The following is a 24,560-nucleotide window of genomic DNA, read 5'->3' as shown; positions in this document are numbered from 1 at the left end:
TGCGCCAATGTAAAAAGCACAAGCATCACAAATTGACAATCTACTAAAGTCATTAAATAGCATAGCTTAATGTCTAGTCACTCTCAAACTATTAGCACAAACAGCAAGCAACTTAAAGTATTCATTTTACTAATAAATCATGCACAAGTGAGATATCACTACAATAGTAGCTACTAAAAAGTGTCAAAATCTAAAACTAACTCCTCCAATGTAATAGTACTTGACCAAAACTGATAAACCATAAAAATTAAAAAATTAAAAACAAAAGATTTTGCACATAACTTCCCCTTCTGTATGATCTGTTTTCGAAATTATCAAACAAATCAAGTGATCAGAGGCACATTAAAAATCTCGGATTTGAAACTATTGAAAATCATAAAAATCCTAAAACCCTGATCCACCAAGTAAAGTTACATATCCTAGGAAACCTAATCAAGATTTATGCCGAAAAACCTAATCTGCCAAGCAAAGTTACAGATCCTGGAACACCATAATCGATATTTAACCCTGAATCACTTTTTGTAATATAGCAATCTTAAACCCAAATTTTCATAAATTCAAATTTATTCTAAAAAAATTCTATGCCAATAAACTAAATTCCCATCTCCTAAAATTCTGAAGTCCATAAATCTGTAACAAAACAAATCAAAAAGTTACCCGTTTCAACTCTAGAAAAAAGCAAGAAAAAAGATCATTTAGTCAGAAAAGATTAGCAATACTGAGAAAATAAATTGATAAAATTCAAACACCATTTAGAAAAGAAAAATAAAAGAATGAAAGATATCTGTAGATATCATTCACCTGAATGTTCAACTAACATTTTAACAAGTCAAAGCCCATTAATTTACGCCTTCCTTTTGCTGTACTTTTGAGAGGCTGAAACGCACAGCTGATCCCCCATCTGAATACAGTTAAAACCCCAAAAATCTGCATAAAACATTCAAGAACAACCATGTATCAAGTATTTCTGATGAAATATTTATTAGAAAGAATGAATTGAATTTCAATAAGGAAAACCAAAAATTTGTGAAACGAATAGCTTTAGTTTACCTGAATCTTCAATTGGCATATGTACAAATCCAAAAGCCCTGAATTTGCGTCTTTCTTTCTCCGCCATTTTCACACACAGAAACACACACCCAATCCCTATCTCCTCTTCTGGAAACAAAATGCTACACAAATAATTTGTGGAAAACAAGAACTTGTTCAAAGAAAACTCTAAAAATCTTTAAAAAAAATAAAATTGGGCCCAATTTGAACGTTATAATTTGGGAAACATATAAAAAAAGCACAAAAATTTTGAAATAGCAGAGAGATAGGGAGAGAGATGGTAATATCAGCTTTGATGAGAGAAATGAAGGAGAAAAGGCCGAAGAGAATAGGAGGATTTATATAAGTAGATGGGGTTTTGAGAAGTACAATCAAGTAATTTAAAAAAAAAAACTCACTGATGATGATGATGCTGAGAATCTCTGAGAAGAGAGTTTAAAAGGAGAAGCAATCTTCATTTTTTTCCTTTTATGATAGTGGGCAATCCAATTTACCCGAGACTGAGATGATGAGACTGGCAGGGAAGGAGAGGTAGAAGGACTCGGGGAGATGGAAGCGTAGAAGTCTGGAAGAAATTGTTGGAGAAAGAGGAGAAAAACTTTTGACGTCTGTCACAAGTATCTTGAGCCCATTCCCACTGTGATTGTCACTGAAAATGCCGGAAAAACGTAACTTCTCACTGAAAAAGTCGGGAGCAAGTAACCTAATTTGCCCAATCAAATCAATCGAATTTGTGGTTTAAAAAAGGGTCACTTGCAGAACACGTGATGATAAACAAAACCATGGGATTAAAAAATTTTGGACGAACACCCTCCAACCAATCACATTTCGCTACATCACCAATAATACACACCCTTGAGACATAACATTCCCCCTTTTATACATATGTTAATAAATCAAAAGAAAAAATTGCAAAAAAGCCTTGGTAGGAAAAAAAAAGCATCCCAGAATCTATCACCAGTAGGTAAATTGTGGCCATGAAACGACAATGTAGACAATTGAAGAAACTGCAGTTAAAACTAGAAGCTGGGATCGGCCGGATCTTGACTATTCAAACTCCAGAAGAAGACTTGAGCATGACAAAATTAGCACAGCCAATAATGCACAACAACCACCCGGAATCAGCACAAACGCTCAAAACAAGAGATGAATACTGAACAAATCAGCGCAAAGTTGTTGCAAAAGTATCAGCATAGCAATTAAATCAGAGGACCCACCCGGAATCTATAGAGGAAGTCACTATAGAAAACAGCATTAAAGCCCAAAGAAAAAAGAAAAGAAGAAACAAAACAACGTACTTGCTAGCCTCTTCACGAGTCTCTTCTCCTCTTCCATTCTTGACCACCCCTTAGTAGCTTTGACTCTGTACAAGAATAATAGAGGGAGAGAAGAGAATAAGAGCAGAGGAAGAGGCGAAACATGTGTGATTTTGTATTTTAGTGTGGGCTTTGTATTGTGTTGTTTGAGGGAATAATAGTAAGAGTGGCAATTAAGAAGAACAAATTATTATGCTAATAACCCCAAAAAAGAATAAAATAAAAACAAAATGTATGGTAAGAGAAAGCGACGGCATGGACTCGAAAAATGACAGATCCTGGTCTTAATACATTTTGCATTACTATGTTGTTGCCTTTGTATGACACTAAGTGCAGCGTTATGTCAATTTTGGTACTAGCATCACTTTTGTGGTCAACAGTAGGGTGATTTGTCACTTTTACCCTTTAAAAATTGGACATTGCATATGATCCAGTGAGTTCCGGCCAAAATTTGATCGAAAAAGTGAAAATGGACTAAAGGTGATCATTTTTTGTTTATTAGAGACTAAAACTGATCATTTTTGTTCTGAGGGACTAAATTTTCACATCTATAATATGTGAGGAACGATTGGTGCAGTTCTTCCTAATAAAAATCAACCATAGCTTGAAGTAAAACTTGATGTAAAGATGCATCATGTTTACTACTACAATTTTAGGCTGTTGTATGTAATTTCGTGCATTTAGATTTGATGAATGCGCGTGCACTCTCAATGCTGAAGTCCTAGCCGTCAACTGTGAAGCTTTGATTCTTCTGGCCCCTGCCCATGAAAAGGAGTGAATAAACAGATTTCAGACGAGAACTTGATGAGAATCTTCTCTCCTCCTAATGAGATTTCGTGAGACCAGGACCGGGACCGGGACAGGGACAGGGACCGGAAGATTTCTGCTATTCCACTTCCAGCGTGCCTTTTCAGTGAACGATTGTTGTATGGTACATTGATTTTTTAATTACTACAACTACAAGTAAAAGCTTGTCCAAACCAAAAAAGAAAAAGAAAAAAGATTGAAGATATGTGGCTAAATATCAATGGGTAATACAGAAGGTAGAATTGGGAGGTGGAACACAGGATCCTAATCTTTTATTTTTTTTAATTATATTATTTGCTTGGCAATTTAGCCTGATACTACTAATCAACTTATATAGTAAAAGCGCGAATGGATCTTTTAAGAATGGTGGTTGTTGTGCTGATGTGGCCAAGTTTTATTGACTGGATGGTGGTCGTCCATCATGTGCTTCTCACGTGACAAAAAATTTGTTTTAGGGCTTTCCTTGTTTTCTTTCCCCTCATTCATCTCCGCCGCTTCGTTGCTCTCCAAAGCTCCTCTCCTCTCCCCTTCCATTTTTCTTTTCATTTCTTTGTTCCTTTCTTCTTTTTGTTGTTTTTTATTTGGTCCTTTTTTCTCTGTTTTTCCTTCCTGTTTCCCCCCTCCCCCCTTTTCCCCTTCTTCTCTTTCCTTTTTTCAATTATATGATTCTAACTGATTTTTTTCTCTTGCTAGAATTGGTCTGGATATGAAGCTACTAAACGCATGAGACACAAAAATCATCTTAATTGGTAAGCTCCAATATTTCCCTAAAGTTTTACAGTTTCCTTTATTTACAAAAGAAAGATATTTTTCCTGCTAAGATTTGTTAATCTTTCGATTAATAACCCAGACGTCTGAAATACTATTCTTCCATCTCCTACTTTGAGCAAACAAAGAAAGCCGTAGTAAAATCTTCATCCAAAAGCAGCGAAAGTCGGAAGTATTTATAAACCCAGAGATCTGCTATTTTTTATTTTCTTCCGACTTTCGACTATCATTCATCTACATGTTTTCTTTCTTCTTTGTTAATCAACAAAAATTTAAAACAAATATGGCTCTTTGATTTTTTTTGTTTAGTTTTTGTTTCTTTCTTTGTTTTCTTGAATTTGCAGTTACTCACAATCGCATTTTGCTTCTCATAGATTGCGGACAATGGATTGAAAGTCCACGAGAAGGAGAAAAAGAATCAACTTTCCAGGTTGTGCGATTTTCTTTAATTTATTTTTCAGCCTTTTTCCAATTTTACTCTAGCCTTCAAATTTTTGTTTCCGTTTTTTTTTGTAAGAAAAGTTTTTGATTTCAGATCTCTTGCTTAGTACTTTAGTTTTGTTGCTATTAACGATCTCATTTCTGCTGTCTATTGGACAGATAGGGATCTCATTTTTCTTTTAATAAATTGAGGGAAAAATGGAAGAGAAGTCGACGGGAAGAAGAAAAAAAGATTTAAGTTTTCAAGGTTCGAATTTTTCTGTAGTTTATTTTCCAAGCATTTTCTAATTTTACGCTAAACTGGACCTTCAAGTTTCCGGTTCCTTTTTTTTTTTTGGCTTTTCCATTGAATATTATATGTTTTAATTTCTTGTTTAGTTATTTAGTTTTGCTGCTGCTAATAGTTTTGTTTTCCATTTATGTCATATTTTGATTTCTATTTAGTAGATTGAGGAAAAACGCAAGAAATATCCACAAGAAGAGATAGATTTAACTTTTTAGGTTGTGATCTTTTTTTCCCCCAATTATCTTTGCAGCTCACCTGAAATTCAGCTTTCAAGTTATATTCTATTCATTGGTTTCACAAAGTAGCTATAGGTATTATTTCTTAGTTTTGCCATTTATCTTTACTATTGCCTTCTTAACACGGATGGTTATGCATCCAAGTTATACATGGTATTGGGAGATCCTGTTTGAATTGTGCTTGGAATAGATGTCTTTGTCATTACTTTTCCATTGCAGTAGTTGTGACTTTGTATTTAGAGTATGCATAGAGTGGTGTAGTTGCATTTACAAGTGTGGTTAACACTTATTGCTAAAATGTCTTATGGGTGTCTGAGTTTTGCAGCGGAACCAAAAGTTTTTATGCTGTAATTTGCTTCAGAACAATATTGAGTTTTTGGTTGAGCTTAACATGTCTAGTGTATCAAATTCCAAAAAGTCCTTGCTCTCAAATTACATTTGTGCAGTGCAAGAAATTCAGATACACAATGAGGAAAAAGTGATTGCCAAAAGTGTGTATATTTGGCCATACTCTTAACTGTGATTATTTTATTTGGCCATCTCACCTTTTGTTCAATTTGTTGTATGGGTTCCAGATTTTTACTTTTTCCTCCATTTATGTATCTCAAACATTCTGTGCAGAAGGCATTCAATGGAAAATCATATTGTTTCTTAATGTTTATGTGCCATCATCCTGTACAAGAAGGAAAGATTTTTATGTATGCAGGGATTATACTTGGTTCATAGCCCATGATTGCAATGTTATTTTTCTTTTTTCTTTTTGGGTTTTTTTGAGTATCCAAAACTCATCTGGTGTTTTTAATAGGTATTTTGTGTTAAGCTGATTGCTGGTAGTGATAGGAGGGAAGCTACTTATATTATTCTCACTAGCTTTAAGGCTACTTAAGTTTGTTCTATGTTTAACCTTTTTCTACTTAATTAGGTATATTTAGTCGTTTAATGTACTGTTGTTTACTTAATGTTTCTTTTACCATGAGATTCTTGTAATTTTGTAGTCTATGAATTTTTTAGTAAGAAATTTTCATTTATTGCAGATTATTTAATATTTGATTTGAAATTCATTTGTTAGCTTGCTTATATGCAGTTTCAATGTATTGATGTATTTACCTTTTGGTTTGTAGTTTGCTCTCTTATTGTAATTATTGGTCCTACAGAAAAGAATGATTCATTTATAGTGGCTCATGTGCAATTTCTTACTATCAATGCAAAAAACAAAAAAAAAACCCCACTTAATAACTACCAGTGCAACATTCATTGAAGATAATGCATACATGGTGGTAAACAGACTGATTTTGTATTCTTTGGGGGTTTTTCCCCCTGATGAATAAGAGAAAATTTTCCCTTCCCTAGATTCTTAAATGTATATGCTGATAGGCTTTAGATTATCACTTAATTGTGTTCTTTTGTTTATTTGATAGATTATTTTCCTCAACAATTGAAGGTTACGAAACTAGAATAGAAACTCCCAGGGGGTTGATACATGTACATTTGCTTGTGAAAGTTAAAAATAACATATTGAATAGTTGTGCCTTTTAATTTTCTTTGCCTTTCTACTCTTGAATAATGAGTTGGACTGGGGCAATTTCTTTTCTGGCATGTTCTTCTTTTTTTTTCTTCCTGGCTCTCTTAGCTCGTCAAAGAGCCTATTACTTTGGTTATTATCATAACATGGTTAGGTTACACAATTTATTTCGCCAATTTAATGGGTAGATTTTACAAACTTACTTTTTTTTCTTTGCATTTTAATCTTGATAACATCTCATTAATGTTTCAAAAATTAGAAGATCAATTTTTTAGCAAATGCTTTTACATTTTGAGCATTATCATTTAATTACATGGCTTTGTTTTAGAAGTGTTTGTGAGCAAGTTGGGTAAAGCAGAGTTGACGATTGAACTATGTGGTTCATTGCCTACAATAGCAGTCTATTTTGCCCATAGTAATTGTAAGACAAAACAGCCAAGTTTGATCTAATAATTGTTTGTTTATACTTTTATGGGTTTTTTTTAGGATTAATACCACTTTGTCCCCCCAAACTTTGAACGATTATCCACTTCAGTCCCTAAACTTCAAAATGGGACACTTAAATCCCTAAACTTATAAATACCTCCCACTTAAGGAAAATTGTTAACAAATCCTGAATGTCGTTGGTGGTCGAAGTGTCCCATTTTATAAGGGTTTAGGGATTTAAGTGTCCCATTTTATAAGTTTAGGGACTTAAGTGGGAGGTAATTTATAAGTTTAGGGACTTAAGTATCCCATTTTGAAGTTTAAGGACTGAAGTGGGTAATCATCCAAAGTTTGGGGGGACAAAGTGGAATTAACCCTTTTTTTTAATATTATTGACAATATCTTACTTGAGATTTTACTTCGTATGTGAATTTGCGAAATGAGATTTTTAAAGCCCTTTTTTCTATGGTTAGTCATTATTGGTGAAGTCATTTTTTCAGTGTATGTAATATATGGTTCTTGGTATCTCAATGTTATAGTATTCAAATGTGAAAACAGTTTGAAAAAATGGAAGGAATATCCACTGAAAGGAGAAAAAAATTTTAACTTTTCAGGTTGTGGATTTTTTTTGATTTATTTCCCTGTCATTTTTCCAATTTTACACTAGATTGGACCTTCAAGTTTCTGCTTCCTTTTCATTTCTGAAGTTTTTAATTTCTTGCTTGCTTCTTTAGTTTTTCTGCTCCTCATAATCTTAGATTGCTGCCTATTTGATAGATTGAGGAACATCACAAGGAAATACTAATGGGAGGAGAAAAAGATTTAGCTTTTCAGGTTATCTTTTTTTTTTTTTTTTTTTGTGGTCATCTTTCTAGATTACCTTAACTTTGAATTTCAAATTTCTGATTTTTGTGCTATGTAGTGGTTTTTCACGAAGTGTCTGGTGGGTGTTGAAATTGTTAATTTTATGAATTTTTTTTTTTAGCTATTGCCTTCTCAACATGAATTGTTATGCATCTGAAGCATATATGAAGCTGGAAGGTTTAGTTTGAAGTACTCTTTTACACACTTTTGGCAAAAGAGTGTAAATCTGCCAAAATTAACTAATATGCCAAAAGAGTGGTCGTCTGTTAATCAAGTGCATCTGTTAAATCAGAAGTTAAATGATAAATAACATTAACTAATATGGAACAAAAGGTCGAGGTTAAGACTTTTCACTTTCACTTTTGCAGAGAAGTTTAAAGATTTTCCGAAGAAACCTCTAAGCTGGTTCAGGAATCATTTTTTGCTCAGTTAAAAGTTGAATCCTTTTGTTCTTTTCTTGTTTTTGCACTGAATATGGGACCTGGTCTTCATGCAATTTCTGTCTCTGCATCTTTTAGGACAAGTCAATATTTCTAAAGTAGTATATGTTTGAGAGTAAGAGTAGGGAGATGATTGTCTACACAACCGAATGTACTTTGCCATTGCAATTTCTCAGGGATAAATTTTTCCCCTTCAGTTTTTATCTCTGACCTTTTCTTTCTTCTTTTTCTGGTATCCACTACAGGAAGAAGCAATCTTTATTTGTGGTCCAGGAATAAACAAATGGTGAAGATAGCCTTTAAGTAGGTGTTTGTTCACCTTTTATTGTTGTTTTTCCTTTTTTGGGTTTTAATGATGGTATAAGTTCTAATTAATCGAGTTTTTGTTTAATTGATAGGTGAGAATATCTTAAACTAGGTGACTTGGTTGAGCAGATATTGTGCACATCCATATTTGGAACTCCATAGCATGTTAGCTTCCTTATTTGGCTATCTAAATAGACTATTCTGTAGTGTGAAAATGTCATCTTCTTTTGATGGGCTTTTGAATAATGAATCATTAGTTTCTTTTCATTGATTAATTTTATAGATTGATTACACTTTTGTTGTTAGAGTAAGTTTTACTTGGTAATAAATTTGTATATTTCATCTTTAACCTTTTGGGTTCATTTCTTGAACTTCAATATTTATAGGTATAAACTTGTTGAAAAAAGGATGAGAGGCATTGGCAGTATTCAACATTTTGCTGACTTGCTAAATTTGTTAAGAGAATTTTCTTCACTTTCCTTGGAATATGCTTCTGCTGTTCTATCGTCTATGTGCAGGTTATTAGTCAAGATATCTGACACTTCTTTAGGCTTTGTTGTTCTAGGCCCAATCAGATATCTTTATACTTACTGTTATTTGATTGTGTGGCTTGAGTTCAAATTAAGTAAATTATTTGAGAGAATGCTTAATGATTTGTTTGGCTTGTTTTGCTTAGCAATGAGTCAAAGCCCGAAGAGTGGAAGAACTCTTACCGTTTCCCTTGCACTATCATGATTGAAGTGCCATGCATCCCTAGAATCAAGATTGGAATTATTTCTATGTCTGTCCTGCATGGATCTACAGTGATTATTTATTAGCCTCATTTTTGGATACATATTATTGTAGACATTATGTACCTTTTACATTTTAAATAAGAGGTTTCGTTTGTAAAGATAGTGACCAACTTTTGTTTCAATGCATCATATTGTGTATATTGGACCTATTATGTACTTCCTAATTTTGTCCAGTTACGGTGGGTTGTATTCTTAATGACACTGAATTGCAATTTTCACTTACCTCTTTAATTCAATAATTCTTTTTACTAATTATATGCCTCCTAATTGTATGGCCTCAAATAATTTGACATCTGTCATCACAACAATTTGCAAGTTAGATGGCCAGGATTGGGCAATTTGCATGCTTTCACCGTTTTCCAGCTACCTTTTTCTGCATAATCAGTAATTAATTTCATATAAATGGCCTGTTATGGCATGAAACTCAAGTGCGCCAAGAATTCCACCTTTCTATTTGTCAACTGGTTATTTCATTCTTCCAACAATAAACTTCGGTTAGGAAACGTTTCTATTGACTGTGAAGATAGATTGTTGCACGGAGGATTCTTTTTCAGAAATATGAACCCCCTTCATTCTCACTGTACACCTACTTCATACCATGTATCATACTTCCATTCTCTTCACCAGAGTTGTTGTGTTAGTTGTTCCAATTTTCATCTTACATGCAAAGAATTGGATAAACAATATAGAAACGATTGAACAACATCAAAATTAATGCTCGTTATAAATTTAAAAACACCACAAATAATCAATCTTTCACAGAATAATAGAAAAAATTAATAGTGTTTACTTATTGTTTAATATTTTTGAATCTCCCATTTACTTCTCCCAACACTACATCCCATCTCTACATGAAGCAAAATCATATTGATGAGCTTCAATTTTATTCGCCTCAATTATTTTCTTTTCGATCATTTTCTCGACACCATGTTAGATGCAAACCTTTATTTACTCGCATTTTCTTACAACATTGCTTATTTAAAAGCTTAATCATTTTATAACCAGATAACTTAAATGCAATGCATATGATTTATGATATCTCCACTTGAAAATCTGGGCATTTTTTGGGCAATATGAAATTAACACCGCGCAACGCGTGGTGATCCCCTCCTAGTTTAGCTAAAACTAGTGCTGTTAATCGAGCCGAGTCGAGCCGAGTATCTGAACGCCGAGCTCGACTCGTGACGAATTCGAGCCAAGCTCGAGCTCGCTCGTTAGCGCTAACGAGCCATAATATGCACTCGAACTCGACTCGAAAAAAGGAAATGTGACTCGAACTTGAGCTCGAGCTCGACTCGTTTATCACAAACGAGCCAGGCTCGGACGAGCTCGAGCTCGAGCTCGAAATATCTATCCGAGCTCGAGGCTCGATTTCGAGGCTCGAGGCTCGATTTTAGACTCGAGTTCGAAGCTCGAGACTCGATTTTGAGGCTCGATTTCAAAATTCAACAATCAGTTATTACGAAGTCCTGCTCCAGCATATCCAGATTTAGGCTATCCAAAATCAACAAAAAATATTAGGATTGGCAACCAATGCCATTCACATTCAACAATACACAAACTCTAACCACATTTCATCCAAGACAAATAAGACCATAACATCCATGATCCATACAACACAAACTCCAGGGACTGCAGTCAACAAATACACAAACTACAGTCTAATTCCATATGAGACAACATTCATAAGAGCCAATATACCATAACAGGTTTTGTCCAGCCAAATAAACGCACAAACTACAACTAAATAACCATGTAAAACACTGCTACATAGCTTAAAAATTGTCCAACTTCAAACACCTGACAAGAAAAAGTACAACCCCTTCAGAAATCACAAGAAAAAGCACAGCTTCACAAGTCCAGCTTTACAAATCACAAGAAACAGCATCACATATTCCAGAAAACAGCCTTCAAATGTCCGGAAGATCAATTTCTTCAATTGTAGATGATTCGGAAACATCGAGTGATTCCTACAAAACGAAAACAAGAAAGTTACAACTCCTAGCAAGATAAAATGAGCTGCCAAAATAAATAACTAATAGAGTATATATTTTACTTACACGAGACTTGTTTTTTAACCCATGAAGATTGCGGATCCAATCATTCCCACAAAGTAGCATTTGAACCGTTTCAACGGACATAGAAGCACGCCTATCATCGATTATTCTGCCACCAGCACTGAAAGTAGATTCGCACGCCACGGTTGTAACTGGAATAGCGAGTATATCACTTGCCAATCTTGACAATATAGGAAACCTCCACCTTTCCCCTTTCCACCAACCCAAGACATCAAGATTTGCATTTGCATCACAAACATATCTGCCCTCTTCCAAATAGACATCTAAATCTGATTTTTCAGGGGGAGCCTTGTCAATTTCACTAACAATCATCTGAAATTTTTCTTTCCCAGTTAGAACATTAACTCCAAGCTTTTTAGCAGCCCCTTGAGTAGATTTACTTGAAATTTCCGAATGTTTTCTTTTTCCAGCTTCCCTTGGTGGTTCCTCACTATGAGATGAGATGTAAGCATCCACATATTCATTATAAAGGTCATAAAGAATGCATCTCATCTCATCAATGTACCTAGGGGCTGCAACTTCTCCATAAATAACTGGGAAAGTATGATTAACAAGGACCATTTTGTACCTCGGATCAAGAATAGCACCCAAAGACATCAAAACATTGCTTTCACCCCAATACTTGTCAAATTTTAGTGCCATACTTTCAGCCATAAACCTAATATGATCAGAAAAATCGAGAGCTTTTTCATTTAATAGCTCTTTAATCCTATACAACTCTACAAGAAAAAGGTTAGCTGTTGGGTAATCGGATCCAGAAATAATATTGGTGATCTCATAAAAAATACCCAAAAATTTACATACTTCTTCAACTTTCATCCATTCAAACTCACTTGGGACATAGTGAAACCCAGGATCAATGTCCCCATACCTGGGAAATACATCCCTAAACTCTAGAGCTGAAGCCAACATCAAATAAGTGCTGTTCCACCTAGTTGGGCAGTCCAAAATGAGCTTTCTAGAAGGCAATTGAAGCTGTTTTTTTATTTTGGCAAATTCATTGAGGCGAGACTCTGAATTTTTCAAATATTTAATCCCCTCTCGAACAACATCAATCACATCAACAATTTGATTAAGCCCATCTTGAACAAGCAAATTAAGTATATGGGCACAACACCTAACATGAAAAATTTTTCCTCCAATGCTCAACCTTTTTCTTAGACAGAAATCCTCTTTAACTCTCCTAATGCATACATCATTATAAGAAGCATTGTCCACAGTGATAGTAGAAACCTTATTTTCAATCCCCCACTCAAGAAAACACTTACTTAACGCATCAGCAATAATTACACCCGTGTGAGGAGGTGGGACATTACAAAAATTTAGAACCCGTTTTTGCAACACCCAATCACTATCAACAAAATGCCCAGTCACAACCATGTATTGAATTTTTTGACCAGATTTCCACAAATCTGTGGTTATACTAATCCTATTGGCACCTTTTAAGATATTTCTCAGCCTTCTCTTTTCAAGCATGAAAGCAGTCACACAATCTTCCTTTACTGTTTGCCGGTTAATCTTTTTATAAAATGGAGATACAGCTTTCATGAACTTGTTAAAAACAACATGATCCAACATAGAGAAGGGATACTCATGTACAAGAACCATATGAGCTGCTAACTCTCGTACTTTAGCATGATCATAAGAGAAATTAGTTATAGAAGTTATACCATCCGAGGGGCCTTCGGTAAAGGATAACACTTGCTGCCTCTTTTGATTTTCCTCTCCAACAGCCAGCCTCTTTTGTAGGCAATTTTTGAGATGACGCTTGTGTTGAGAAGTAGCTCCAGATGGATTTTTGACAAATAGTTCTTTGCAGTGATTACACTGCACTTTCAATGTTCCATCAGGCTGTTTTACTATAGTCATATCCTCCCATATTGTTGACTTCTTTTTCCGTTGTTTTTTTTCAAACGGATTTGCTCCTTCAACAGCACCTTTTTCCCCTGTTTCTGTTCCTTCATTCGGCTGATCTAAGTGATCTAAGTCCAGCTCTTCTTCGCTCATCTCATCAGCATTAGACTCCACCTCAAGTTCTTGTTCGACAGCTTCATTTTCAACCTCCATAATTGGACTTGTTGACGATCCTTGGTGACTGTATATACCTATTATTTAAAAGGAAAAATATACTTGAGTCAAGTCCATAAGGAACATATGCAGGAATATAGTGAAGAAACGCTATAGTGAAGAAATCAGTAAAATTAAAATACAGAGTCCTTAAAAGAGGGGAAAGGCAAAAAAGAAAACAATAAAAGAGACAAAAAAAAAAGTAAAAGGGAAAAGCGAAAGCAGAAGCACAAGAAAATGTCTCATAACATTAACAGCAAGGTGCTGGTTTAAGTAAGGCATCCAGGATAATCTTTTCCACACAAGAAAACACATTCACACTCCATGAGAAGTAGTAAAAGTTCATAAAAATAGGGGCCTGCAAACAAAATTTTTTTTTTGAGGAGTGCAAAATGGCCAGTTATATATCTTTCTTTCACAGGAACTAGTGTATCCCCTAATCATTCTTCTTACCAATCAACAAGCTTTTGCAATTACTGCAAGAACATTTCAAAGTGTACACTTGTTTTTATGAAAAAAAATGGCCTAAAGAGCTCCAAAAAGATTATATTCATGACCACATTAACCTGCTTTCCCTGCCTATCCAAACCTGCCCCCATTCCCACTCCAAAAGAAGAGCAATGATTACTTAAAACTTATCCAAGAGAAATCAAGTACAGTATTACAAATGAAAGTACTTCAAGACGTACACAAAAAGTTCAAGACATAACTCATATTATCCATAATTCGCATTCCCAAAAAAAAAAAAAAACAGCACAACATAGAATCAAGTTCCATATGTTGAGAATCAGACATAGCTTAGTGGTTAAGGATCTTTGTCCCTGCTTCGTTTTTCCAACCCCTCTCTTTTATAATTAACCTACGAAAAGAGACGAGACTTACCAGATTAACCTGCTTTCCCTGCCTATCCAAACCTGCCCCCATTCCCACTCCAAAAGAAGAGCAATGATTACTTAAAACTTATCCAAGAGAAATCAAGTACAGTATTACAAATGAAAGTACTTCAAGACGTACACAAAAAGTTCAAGACATAACTCATATTATCCATAATTCGCATTCCCAAAAAAAAAAAAAAACAGCACAACATAGAATCAAGTTCCATATGTTGAGAATCAGACATAGCTTAGTGGTTAAGGATCTTTGTCCCTGCTTCGTTTTTCCAACCCCTCTCTTTTATAATTAACCTACGAAAAGAGACGAGACTTACCAGAAATCACGAAAGATTAGAGAAACCAGTCAAATTGGACTGGTTTTTGGCCCTGGCCGTGGACGGGGTTGTTAATGGCAGAAAACAGAGGCTGTGGGCGGCAGTGGAGGCAGAGGTTGCTGTGGAGTGCGGCTTGCTGTGGAGTGCAGGGTTACGGTGTTGCGGGGTTGCGGGCTGCGGGGCTGCGGGGGTTGCGGGGCTGCGAGGTTGCGGAGCTGCGGCGTTGCGGGGCTGTGGGTGCGGCTGTGGGTTACTGGTTGCCGGTTGCGGGGTTGCTGGGTGCTGGGTGCTGGGTGTTGGGTGTTGCGGAGCTGTGGGTTACTGGGTGCGGTGTTGCGGGGTTGCTGGGTGCTGGGTGCTGGGTGTTGGGTGTTGCGGAGCTGTGGGTTACTGGGTGCGGTGTTGCGGAGCTGCGGCGTTGCGGGGCTGTGGGTGCGGCTGTGGCCTGTGGGTTACTGGTTGCGGCCTTGCGGGGTGCGGCGGAGAGGGAGAGGCAGAAATGAAGAATGAGAGTATGAGACGATGCAATATCAACCCTAGTCCAAATTTCTACCTGTTGACTGCTAAAATGACACAAATACCCTTCTTTGTCGAGCTCAACCGAGCTACTCGATAAAGAATCGAGTTCGAGCTTACTCGGCTCGATAACTAAACGAGTATTTGTCGAGCTCGAGCTCGGCTCGTTAATTGAAATTAACGAGCCGAGCTCGAGCCTTATCGAGCCGAGCCTTAACGAGCTTTCGAGCTACTCGTTTCGCTTAACAGCTCTAGCTAAAACCCTCAATAAGTCTCGCGCAGTGCAGCAAAGCGTCACCAGGCAACTGCTAGCGTGTAAGGTCCATATATAAACTCCAGGTAAACAAAAGAGCAGCAGCTTCTCCTCCTGCTGAAAGCTGAAATTGAGAATCCTCATAAGTCACCAAACACAACATCATCTCGCTAGTCGACACTCAATGGCTTCAGATTTCGTATTTGAACCCCCGAGCGATGAAGAGATCGAGTACGAGCACGATGACAGGAAGGACGACTCAGGCGAAGAAGACGGAGAAGCGGAAAACGACGCCGTTAACGAGGAGGAAGACGAAATATCAATTTCTCCAGCTAAAAAGAATAAAAAATCCAAGCACTCTCCCTGGGATTTTTCTTCCTACTCCCAGTCAGTTGCCGACGAGCATGCCCGCCGTTGCACCACTTCCATTGACTTCAAAATCTCCAAAGCCCTCCTCCAACAGCGATCCGCTCTTGCCCCTCCCCTCCTATCCCCACCTCCCACCACGACCACGACCACGACTCCGATTCCCAACCTGACCGTCAAGTTAGTAGCTCTCAACCTCCCCTTAATTTCTCATTTCATTTTTTCTTTTCTCCTTTTTTTTTTTGTGGAATTGCCTTTTCGATAAACCTACCTAGACAGTAATTCTTCCTTTTCTTGTTCCTTCTTTTGAATGAAGCTAGTGGAATCTAATTCATTCCGGCTAATGCTCACCCCCACTTTAGTATTTAATCTCGGAAGTTTCGCAATCCACCTTAACTTTTTCTACTGATTGAATTGTCAATATGTGTCATGTTATCAAGTTCATACATACACTATGATCTTGACACTTCTTTTATGGTATTAGCTTGTAAACGTGATAAAAATACTTTTCTTTCTTTTTTTTTTTGGCTTTGTTTCTTGGGTTAAAACCGTAATATGTACTCCAAATAGTAACTAGTATGATTGAAAGGAAGCTAGAAAGTAATACTTTTTTCTTAGTTTGTAACTGTCCCTATACCTAGGCATTTAAGTTGTTAAAAAACCTAAACTTGGGGGTATTTGTATTATTTTGGCTAATATAAAGAAAGAGAAGAGTGCCTGTAGCTAATGCTGGAGTGTCAAGATCATCAGCCTCTTTTTTTTTTCAAATAATCGGCGGAGGAAGTTTCCTACCACGCAAATTCATTTCTGGAGCTGCATCTTTCGAGGCCCGTACTTCGAGCTTGTGAAGCATTGGGCTATACCAAGCCCACACCAATTCAGGTTTTTGTTTCTTTTCCATTTTTTTTCTTTGGTTTTTTAAATGTGACTTTAATTTGATGGATATATGATAAGTCATGCATCCAGTAGCATTATGTTTTTGTGAGATGATAAATATTTGAGGATCTTTTGTTGTAGGCTGCATGTATTCCGTTGGCATTATCAGGCCGTGATATATGTGGAAGTGCAATAACAGGTTCAGGGAAGGTATATAATATAGATGGAGATATTTATGGGCTTTATTTCCTTATTTCTTTTAACCGATTTATGCTGGTTTTTTGCCATTATGATTGGAAGAAAAAGAGAGAGCTTTTTTTTTTTTTTTTTAAAGTTGGAAGTGCAATAACAGGTCCATGGAAGTTATATACAGATGGAGATGTTTCATGGGGTTTATTTGCTTATTGTTTCTTTTAACTGATGTATGCTGTATTTATGCCATTATATTTGTAGAAATAAAAAAGAGATTAAAAAAATTACAGAAATAAGAAAGAGATTTTAAAAAAAATTAATTGCAGCTATTGGTATGTTGTCTTGTTTGACTTTGCTCATGCAGACGGCTGCCTTTGCCTTGCCAACACTGGAAAGGTTACATTTCCATCCAAAGAATCGCCCTGCCACTAGAGTTCTAATTCTGACGCCAACAAGGGAGCTAGCTGTGCAGTAAGTTTTGAGATTAGGCTGTTAGTCGATTCACTTGATTTGTCATATAAAATTAGAACAGTTTTATTCCATTTCCTCAATCATTCCCCATGATTTTAATTGTGTCTTTTCTTCTCCTCAATAAAACTCTTTCTTTCTTTTCAAAGTTAACTGAAATATGTTAATGATGATAAAAGTGGTGCACTGACTTCTCTGTTCAGGTTTACATTTGAATTATATTTAATTGATTGGCTAATTTTTATTCAACCATTTGAATCAGGGTCCACAGCATGATAGAAAAGCTTGCTCAATTCATGACAGATATTAGATGTTGTCTGGTGGTTGGTGAGCTTTCATTGAAGGTTTGTTGTTTATCATGCTTGCTTTGCAAGAGAACTATGCCATCTCAACTTATGCTTTTTATCATTCATTTTCACTTTGCTGCATCTTTTAAATGTAGTTGTATTGACTGCCAGATAAACGCTCTTTAGTTCGTTTTCAGTTCTCCCATATCTTTTGGTTTGTATGATGCTAGTCAATGCCTTCTTTACTTCCGTTTTCCCCCCACTGCCTTTGCTTCTAGAATTAGAGTGGATTTTGAGCTGAATTTTGTCCTACATATGAGTAAGCTTAAAACATTGTCAAGCTTCACATTAGTTTGGAGTTAGATGGAAAGGTGGCATGCTACTAGTGAATAGGAGTTAGGCATTTGTATCACATAGTAGGTAATAGTTGGAACTTGGTTGCATTCGTTTGCAAATACGAATTGGGTAGAGTATGCAGAACTTCCCCCCTTCTGCCCCTAAATGCTGAAAAGGAAAAGTAGAAGAAACAATTGCCTGGGGTTGAAGTTAATTTTCTTCTGTAGGGACTGGTGGTACATATTTGGGAATTTTGTTAGTCTCAGTTTCTATTTAAAAAATGCATAGAGGTACAAGATCATGGCAGTTCCTCATGTGATTACATTATCTAACTATTAGTGTTTTATCAAGGACTTTACTTTTACACTACTGATGGTTTATCATATCTTGTCTATTCATAGCATTTGGTTGTCTACCAGAGAAAGTTTGCTAACCTTGAGCAATTTTCAGACGTAAGAGGCAGCTTTAAGGTCCAAGCCGGATATAGTTGTTGCTACTCCAGGACGTATGATAGATCATCTCCGCAATTCTCTGTCCATAGATTTGGATGAGCTTGCTATTTTGATCCTTGATGAAGCGGATCGTCTCCTGGAGTTAGGATTCAGTGCTGAAATTCGTGAGCTGGTATGTTTGATGACTGTGTCTTTTTCCTTGTATGGAGAATGGGCATTTTTAGGAAGTTTTGCAATGAGAATCCATTTTATTTTAACTCTGATATTTTTCTGTTCTTTCAATCGTTTTTAATAATCCCTTCTATGGTTGTTTATGTACTTTGAGTGTGCTTTCTTTAAGTGATTATTGGAGGGCTTGTCTCAGGTAAGACTGTGTCCTAAACGTAGACAGACCATGCTATTTTCAGCTACCATGACAGAGGAAGTTGATAAGCTTATCAAGCTATCCTTGAACAAACCTCTGCGACTTTCAGCCGATCCATCCACAAAAAGGCCAGCAACTTTAAATGAAGAGTAAGTCATCCCAGAGATGCTTTGGCACTTAGCAGCTTATGCTCATGGCAAAGGGTTCTCAGAGCCTTGTATTTTTATTGTGTACTACATCGCTATTCATTTTCTTCACCATGTCAACTGGTTTTCTGAAAAACTTAGTTTTCTTTAGACACTGCGAAGTTATTATCCTGTTCTGCATTTATGTAGGGTGGTTAGGATACGCCGGATGCGTGAAGAGAATCAGGAGGCAGTACTTCTTGCTCTGTGCTCTAGGACATTCACATCTAAAGTCATTATTTTCAGGTTTCCGCAGATAAAGTGATACGAGTTCATTCGTTAAATTTTTGTTCAACTCCTGATGTATAAATATGGTTGATAAATAGGTTATTCGAGTGTATGTTTTATGTTTACATCATCCATGTTATGAGTTCAGATAATTGAGAACCTTCCAGGTCTTAACACTGGTTAGTGTTGATTTAAGTCTACATTTTCTCAGAAATTTCATTTTCATGTGGCAGTGGGACAAAGCAGGCTGCCCATCGGTTGAAAATTTTGTTTGGGTTGGCTGGCTTAAAAGCTTCTGAGCTTCATGAAAATCTGACCCAGGCTCAACGCCTAGACATGAGACTTTGCATCCTGCATCCTGCTTTAAAAATTAAAGTAGGTTACTTTGTAACTGTTCAGCTAGCATATTCTCATTGGTGCTTTTTCTGTAGGCTCTGGAACTTTTTCGGAAGCAACAAGTGGATTTTTTTATTGCAACTGATGTTGCTGCTCGAGTAAGATAATTAGTCCATCTTTTGTAGGGTTTTATTTTAGCATTGCATTCAATTCTTTATTCTGTCTATATTGTACAGTCTGAAAACTCGGCAGCGCAGTTAAAACACAAATTTAAAATATCATGTGCTTATGGCCTAACTTCTTTTCTTTTTTTAGGGACTTGACATTATTGGAGTCCAAACAGTTGTCAATTTTGCATGTCCTCGCGACCTTACAAGATTAGTAATATTGGTCCCCCCAAAAAATTGCTTGGAATTACATGATTTCAATTGTTTTACTCTTCTTGATTCCGTATTTGTATGCAGCCATATGCAGTTTCTTCTATGCACATGTTGTTCTTTGGAGCCTTCCCTGGTCTCTGAGAATTGAATTTCTTTGGATTGATTGTATCTTTGAATTCTGTCTGTTCTGTTAATTTTTTCTTCTTAATTTTATTTCCAGTTATGTTCATCGAGTCGGTCGTACTGCTAGAGCTGGTAGGGAAGGGTATGCTGTTACTTTTGTGACTGACAATGATCGGTCTCTTCTGAAAGCCATTGTAAGAGCCTCATCTTCTTTTTGCAGAGTTGCAATTGTAGAATGCTTTGCATTTTGTGCATGTTTATGATTTTTATGCTTCAGTGAGAAGGTCTTCTTGTGATTGGTGATTGTATTTTAACTTAATATGATATTGCTATGGTCCATTACATCTAGTGACGGGGGAAATTTCTATGATTGAAACTCAATATTGCACTACAAGTCAGAACCATTTTGGATTTTGGTCATGCCCACAAGCCACACTTTTCTAAAGGCAAAAAGGTAAAAATGGTTTTGAGATCTTGCCTGCAAGTAGCTGGTTTTGGCTGTGATTCTTTTGTCTGCAATGTGATGCCATCTTGGACTGCAACATACCTGCTGATACCTCTCAAGCTTTTAGCCACTAATTTGAGTAATTTCATGGTTCTTAAGATTTTTGTAACTCTATATTAACGTTAAGCCTTTCCCCCTTGATTGATACCCTGCTGCATTTTTGAATGAGAAATATGCCAATCAATCAGTGTCGGTCCTTGTGAATGAATCACTACATGAGAAGTTCATGTCAGATGATTTTGGTGATGCAACAGGGTGTTCTTTTTTTTTCCCCTCCTTTTTCTTTAGTAGTTTAGACCTGAAAGAGAGATGGTACATTCTTTGCTTGAGAAGGATGTTTATGCTGGTAAATGTAAATGTGATACATTCTGGCAGGTTAAAAGAGCTGGGTCCAGGTTGAAGAGCCGAATTGTGGCAGAGCAGACCATAACTAAGTGGTCTCAAATGATTGAGCAAATGGAAGAGCAAGTTGCCGAAATTCTTTAAGAAGAGAGGTTTCTCAATATTCTAACACTAACCTGTATTTTATTGAGCTTGTGTCTTTTGTTTCAACATCAATTTGGTTTTTGCAGGGAAGAAATGGCTTTGAGAAAAGCAGAAATGGAAGCCGCTAAGGTTAATCACCTTTCCTTTCTTCTAGTTTCCATTTTGATATTTATGAGAACAACTTGCTTGTTCGTGGTATATTTTGTGAAACAGTTGACTTGAAAGTAGACAATACTTTATTCTGGCACCAGCATCATCTGAAAACTGTTGTGACTTGTTTCCATGGCACCTGCATTGTTGCCTGCTGGATCAAGACACATATCTTTTGTGGTATCATTTTGACAAATATTAAGAAGAATTCCTCAATGCATTGCAGGCTGAAAACATGATTGCACATAAAGATGAAATTTACTCACGCCCTAAAAGAACTTGGTTTGCTACTGAAAAGGAGAAAAAGCTTGTTGCAAAGGCGGCCAAGGTAAGTTTCAACTTTCCATGGGGATACTATGGAAGTATGAATCTATGCTTCAATTTTGATGATGAGATACTTGGATGGTTTGTGGATCATTGGTCTTGACTATTGTTGTGCTGATTTGAATGCTTTGCTACGCTATTCAAGCTTCACTACTTGGGTCTATGAAGATTTAAATTTGATCATTTTTTAAGTCATTATGTGGGGAATAAGAGAATGTTCATTAGAATTGGTTTACTATCCGTCGAGGCCTTTGGAACTGCTGAATCCATTATTGTCTCTGTTGTTTTTGTGTGTTATTGATCAGTTGGAAACATACCATACTGAATCCATTATTGTCTCTGTTGTTTTTGTGTGTTATTGATCAGTTGGAAACATACCACACTTCTGGTACTGTGGTTTTTAGCTGTGGACACCTTTTTCTGACCTCGTTTTCTTAGTTTCTCTGCTTATACTCTATATTTAGTATGAAACAAATAGAAAAATCGTTTGTTATTTTCACAGGGTCTATATTGTGAAAGTTGGTAGTCTGTTTGTTTTTTTCATCCCAAAAGCAAATCTAATAACTAGCCCATTTGTTTTTTCTTAGGGCCCAAATATTGCTCAAAGTCCAAAGTCCCAAAACAAATTTGAGGAAAGGCCCAAACATGGCTAATCAATGTCCTCTTCCTCACTCCTCAATTGCCCTAAAAACAACATAGCCAACACACTCCTCAAGCTTTCATCTTCATCATCAGCCCCAAATCCTAATTCCCAACTCAGTCTTCAACACATTTTTTCTCTCATCGCAGCATGACCACTGTTCACTGTCATCTTTCACCTTGAATGAAAACACACAGCCGCCACTCTCAGCCACCTCTCAAGAATCTTAATCATCATCACTGATGCTCCTTTTTCTTTCCTTGAAGATTTTGATAATCATCTCGTTGCAAAAATTCAACTTTCCCTCCTGGGATTCCGTCATCTGCTTATTCTCCTATTTTGTTTCAACTATTCTCACAGAAATAATGCTTAGGTGACTTGTTGCCCCTAGAATCAGGTATTCTGGCTTTGCCGCAACAGTAGCACTTGTCTCAAGGACCTCATGTGAAAATTGTGACATTTGTCCAGAATTTCCATTTCTTCCTTCTCATTTTCTCTTTGTAGAGGGTTTCTGTTATTTTTGTGAACCCATTTTTGTTTCTCCATAATGGCAAACAGGATTCATGAGATTGCTGCAGTTGTAAGGCGTTGTGTCGGAAAGGGTCAGATGCCATAGCCTACTCCTTTGTGCCAGACCCGTATTGGTTTCATAAATACGGATCATGATTTAGTACCCTCAGCTTTGCTTGAAACCTTGCAATTGATTTTGCTGCACATACATTATTTTTTCTTGACTATTCCCCCATGGGACCCATGTTTATAAAACATCAAGTTTGCTAGCTTCCCTATAGTTTGTAGTTTTTGAATTTGTTTGTTGCTTGAATCTTCCATTTTTGCTTTTATACTTGCATGGACAAGACTAATTCTCATTAATGGTATTTGGTTGAGTCATGGACTCTGGATTCGGTTTGTCTCCTTAATGCAAGGTTGTGGCGGAAAGTATTTGATACGGAGATAACATGTTGATTTCTGTTGCTAGGAATTGTTGCAAAATAGGAAGCATCTTGGAAATGAGCTAGTTAGTGCTGAACAAGCTGAAGATCTTAAGATGAAAGAAAAAAGAAAGCGAGATAGGGAGGTTCGTATTATCTTTTATTGACACAAGTACAAAATTGTTGGCCTAAGTTGTCCATACACATTTTTATCTGATTGTTTTCTTCAGAAAAATCTTCCTAGAAAGAAAAGGAGGAAGTTTGAAGCAGCTAGAGAGAAACTGGAAGATGACAGTGAAGTTCTCCAGGTATGTACACTTGCTCTTTACTTTTTGCCTCTGACTGTTTATGACTAAATTCTTGCTATGATTGCATGCACGTTGTAGCTTCCTTTGTTGCTGACCTGCTTTACTTTCTTTGCCAGTGTTATCATTTACAGTTCTTTAATTGACTGTCTTTTGTTCTTATAGCTAGTTTCTCGCGTATTGGGTTTAGCAATCATTTTTTTCCCCTCCAGGGCAATGACAAAAGTAAGAAAGAGAATGCTGGAATTTCCCTTGTTGATTTAGCTTATCGGCGGGCAAAAGCTGTGAAAGCTGTGAAAAGGGCTACTGACGCTGGAAAAATTACAAGAAGGGTGGAAAAGAAATCCAAACATCCTCTTCCCAGAAAACCCAATCTAGAATGGAAGAGATGCGGGAGCTTTTTCAGAGTGACATGAGTGAGAAAAAACAGAAAAGAAACCCCCAAGGAGGTGGGAAGAAGAAATCCTCATTCAAAAGCAAGTCAAGGTATGAATCTGGTCATGTTTCTCTTGTCATATCCTATATGTAGAGTCTTGATACACTGGCCGAATGCTGAGTACTCCAAAGATAAACTCTGCCTCGTGACTAAAACATAGGATCTGGTTATGCCTAATGTTAAGATTTTTGGACGTCAGAGGTTGGAGAGTATATCATATTGTCACATATGTATTGACTTGAGCTTGTTGCTTGAGTTGGGCAGTAGCAGTTTGATCTTCTGCATGGGCCTGGAAGTTAGTAATGGGCAATGCGGGATAGCAATGCTATTCAAAATGTGTTCTTAAGACCATTGTTACTGATGCAGGTACAAACGGAGGTAGCAGAACAAGCAGAAGAGAGATTAGATTACACTGAAAGTAGAGATGCGTTTTTTGTTTCAGAATTACATCTGACCGACCTTGTGCAAATATATATTTTTTTAAATTGTAGTAGGGCTGTAATATAGCTGTAAGTGTTTCTCAGTGGACGGTGATTAATTATTCACTTCTGTACATTCATTTTTGCATAAACAGTGTTTTACGTCTTACCTCTAATTATTCAGGTAGTGAGTAGCAAACTCATGATATCATCCTTGGCGACTTTTTGTAAACTCAAGCCACTTGGGAATCGAAGTAAAAAAAAAAAAAAAAAAATTCCTCGTTTATTAGCTTGGCAAACAAAGTTTTTCTTCTTCTTCATTTTTTTTTTGTTGGAGACAATCATGAATTAATTGGGCCTCTGATTCTGTTGTTTCTGCTTTATTAGTCGATG

The 24,560-nt window shown here is 36.5% G+C and overlaps 2 protein-coding genes and 1 pseudogene across 15 annotated transcripts; 2 read left to right on the top strand and 1 right to left on the bottom strand.

Moving 5' to 3' along the window:
- The first annotated feature begins 3,636 nt into the window (after positions 1–3,636).
- LOC113713660 (uncharacterized) lies at positions 3,637–9,394 on the top strand. Of its 14 annotated transcripts, XR_011822468.1 has the most exons (9): positions 3,637–3,922; positions 4,316–4,371; positions 4,542–4,629; positions 4,919–4,979; positions 7,630–7,686; positions 8,402–8,459; positions 8,555–8,627; positions 8,849–8,980; positions 9,139–9,394. XR_011822468.1 is itself a non-coding variant. In XM_072069365.1 (6 exons), exons 3-6 carry the CDS (start codon positions 4,581–4,583, stop codon positions 9,278–9,280), a joined length of 381 nt encoding a protein of 126 aa, XP_071925466.1. In that variant the 5' UTR covers positions 3,637–3,922; positions 4,316–4,371; positions 4,542–4,580; the 3' UTR covers positions 9,281–9,394. The 14 variants fall into 14 exon arrangements, 1 of the variants encoding a protein (XP_071925466.1); XR_011822472.1 differs by lacking the exon at positions 8,555–8,627; XR_011822466.1 differs by lacking the exon at positions 4,919–4,979 and having other exon boundaries at positions 3,638–3,922.
- Positions 9,395–10,760: 1,366 nt separating this feature from the next.
- Positions 10,761–13,428, bottom strand: LOC113713600 (zinc finger BED domain-containing protein RICESLEEPER 2-like). The gene is made up of 2 exons (XM_072068263.1): positions 11,317–13,428; positions 10,761–11,226 (listed from the first exon to the last, which is right to left on the bottom strand). The coding sequence occupies exons 1-2, from the start codon at positions 13,399–13,401 to the stop codon at positions 11,167–11,169; spliced, it is 2,145 nt and encodes a 714-aa protein (XP_071924364.1). The 5' UTR covers positions 13,402–13,428; the 3' UTR covers positions 10,761–11,166.
- A 1,978-nt stretch (positions 13,429–15,406) lies between these two features.
- On the top strand, positions 15,407–24,336 carry LOC113714937 (DEAD-box ATP-dependent RNA helicase 28-like; annotated as a pseudogene).
- Positions 24,337–24,560: the final 224 nt, after the last annotated feature.

Source organism: Coffea arabica, chromosome 10c, assembly GCF_036785885.1.
Source record: "Coffea arabica cultivar ET-39 chromosome 10c, Coffea Arabica ET-39 HiFi, whole genome shotgun sequence".
Classification (NCBI taxonomy): Eukaryota; Viridiplantae; Streptophyta; class Magnoliopsida; order Gentianales; family Rubiaceae; genus Coffea; species Coffea arabica.
Note: the sequence above shows the minus strand (reverse complement) of the source record. Positions and strands in the feature narration are given on the sequence as shown.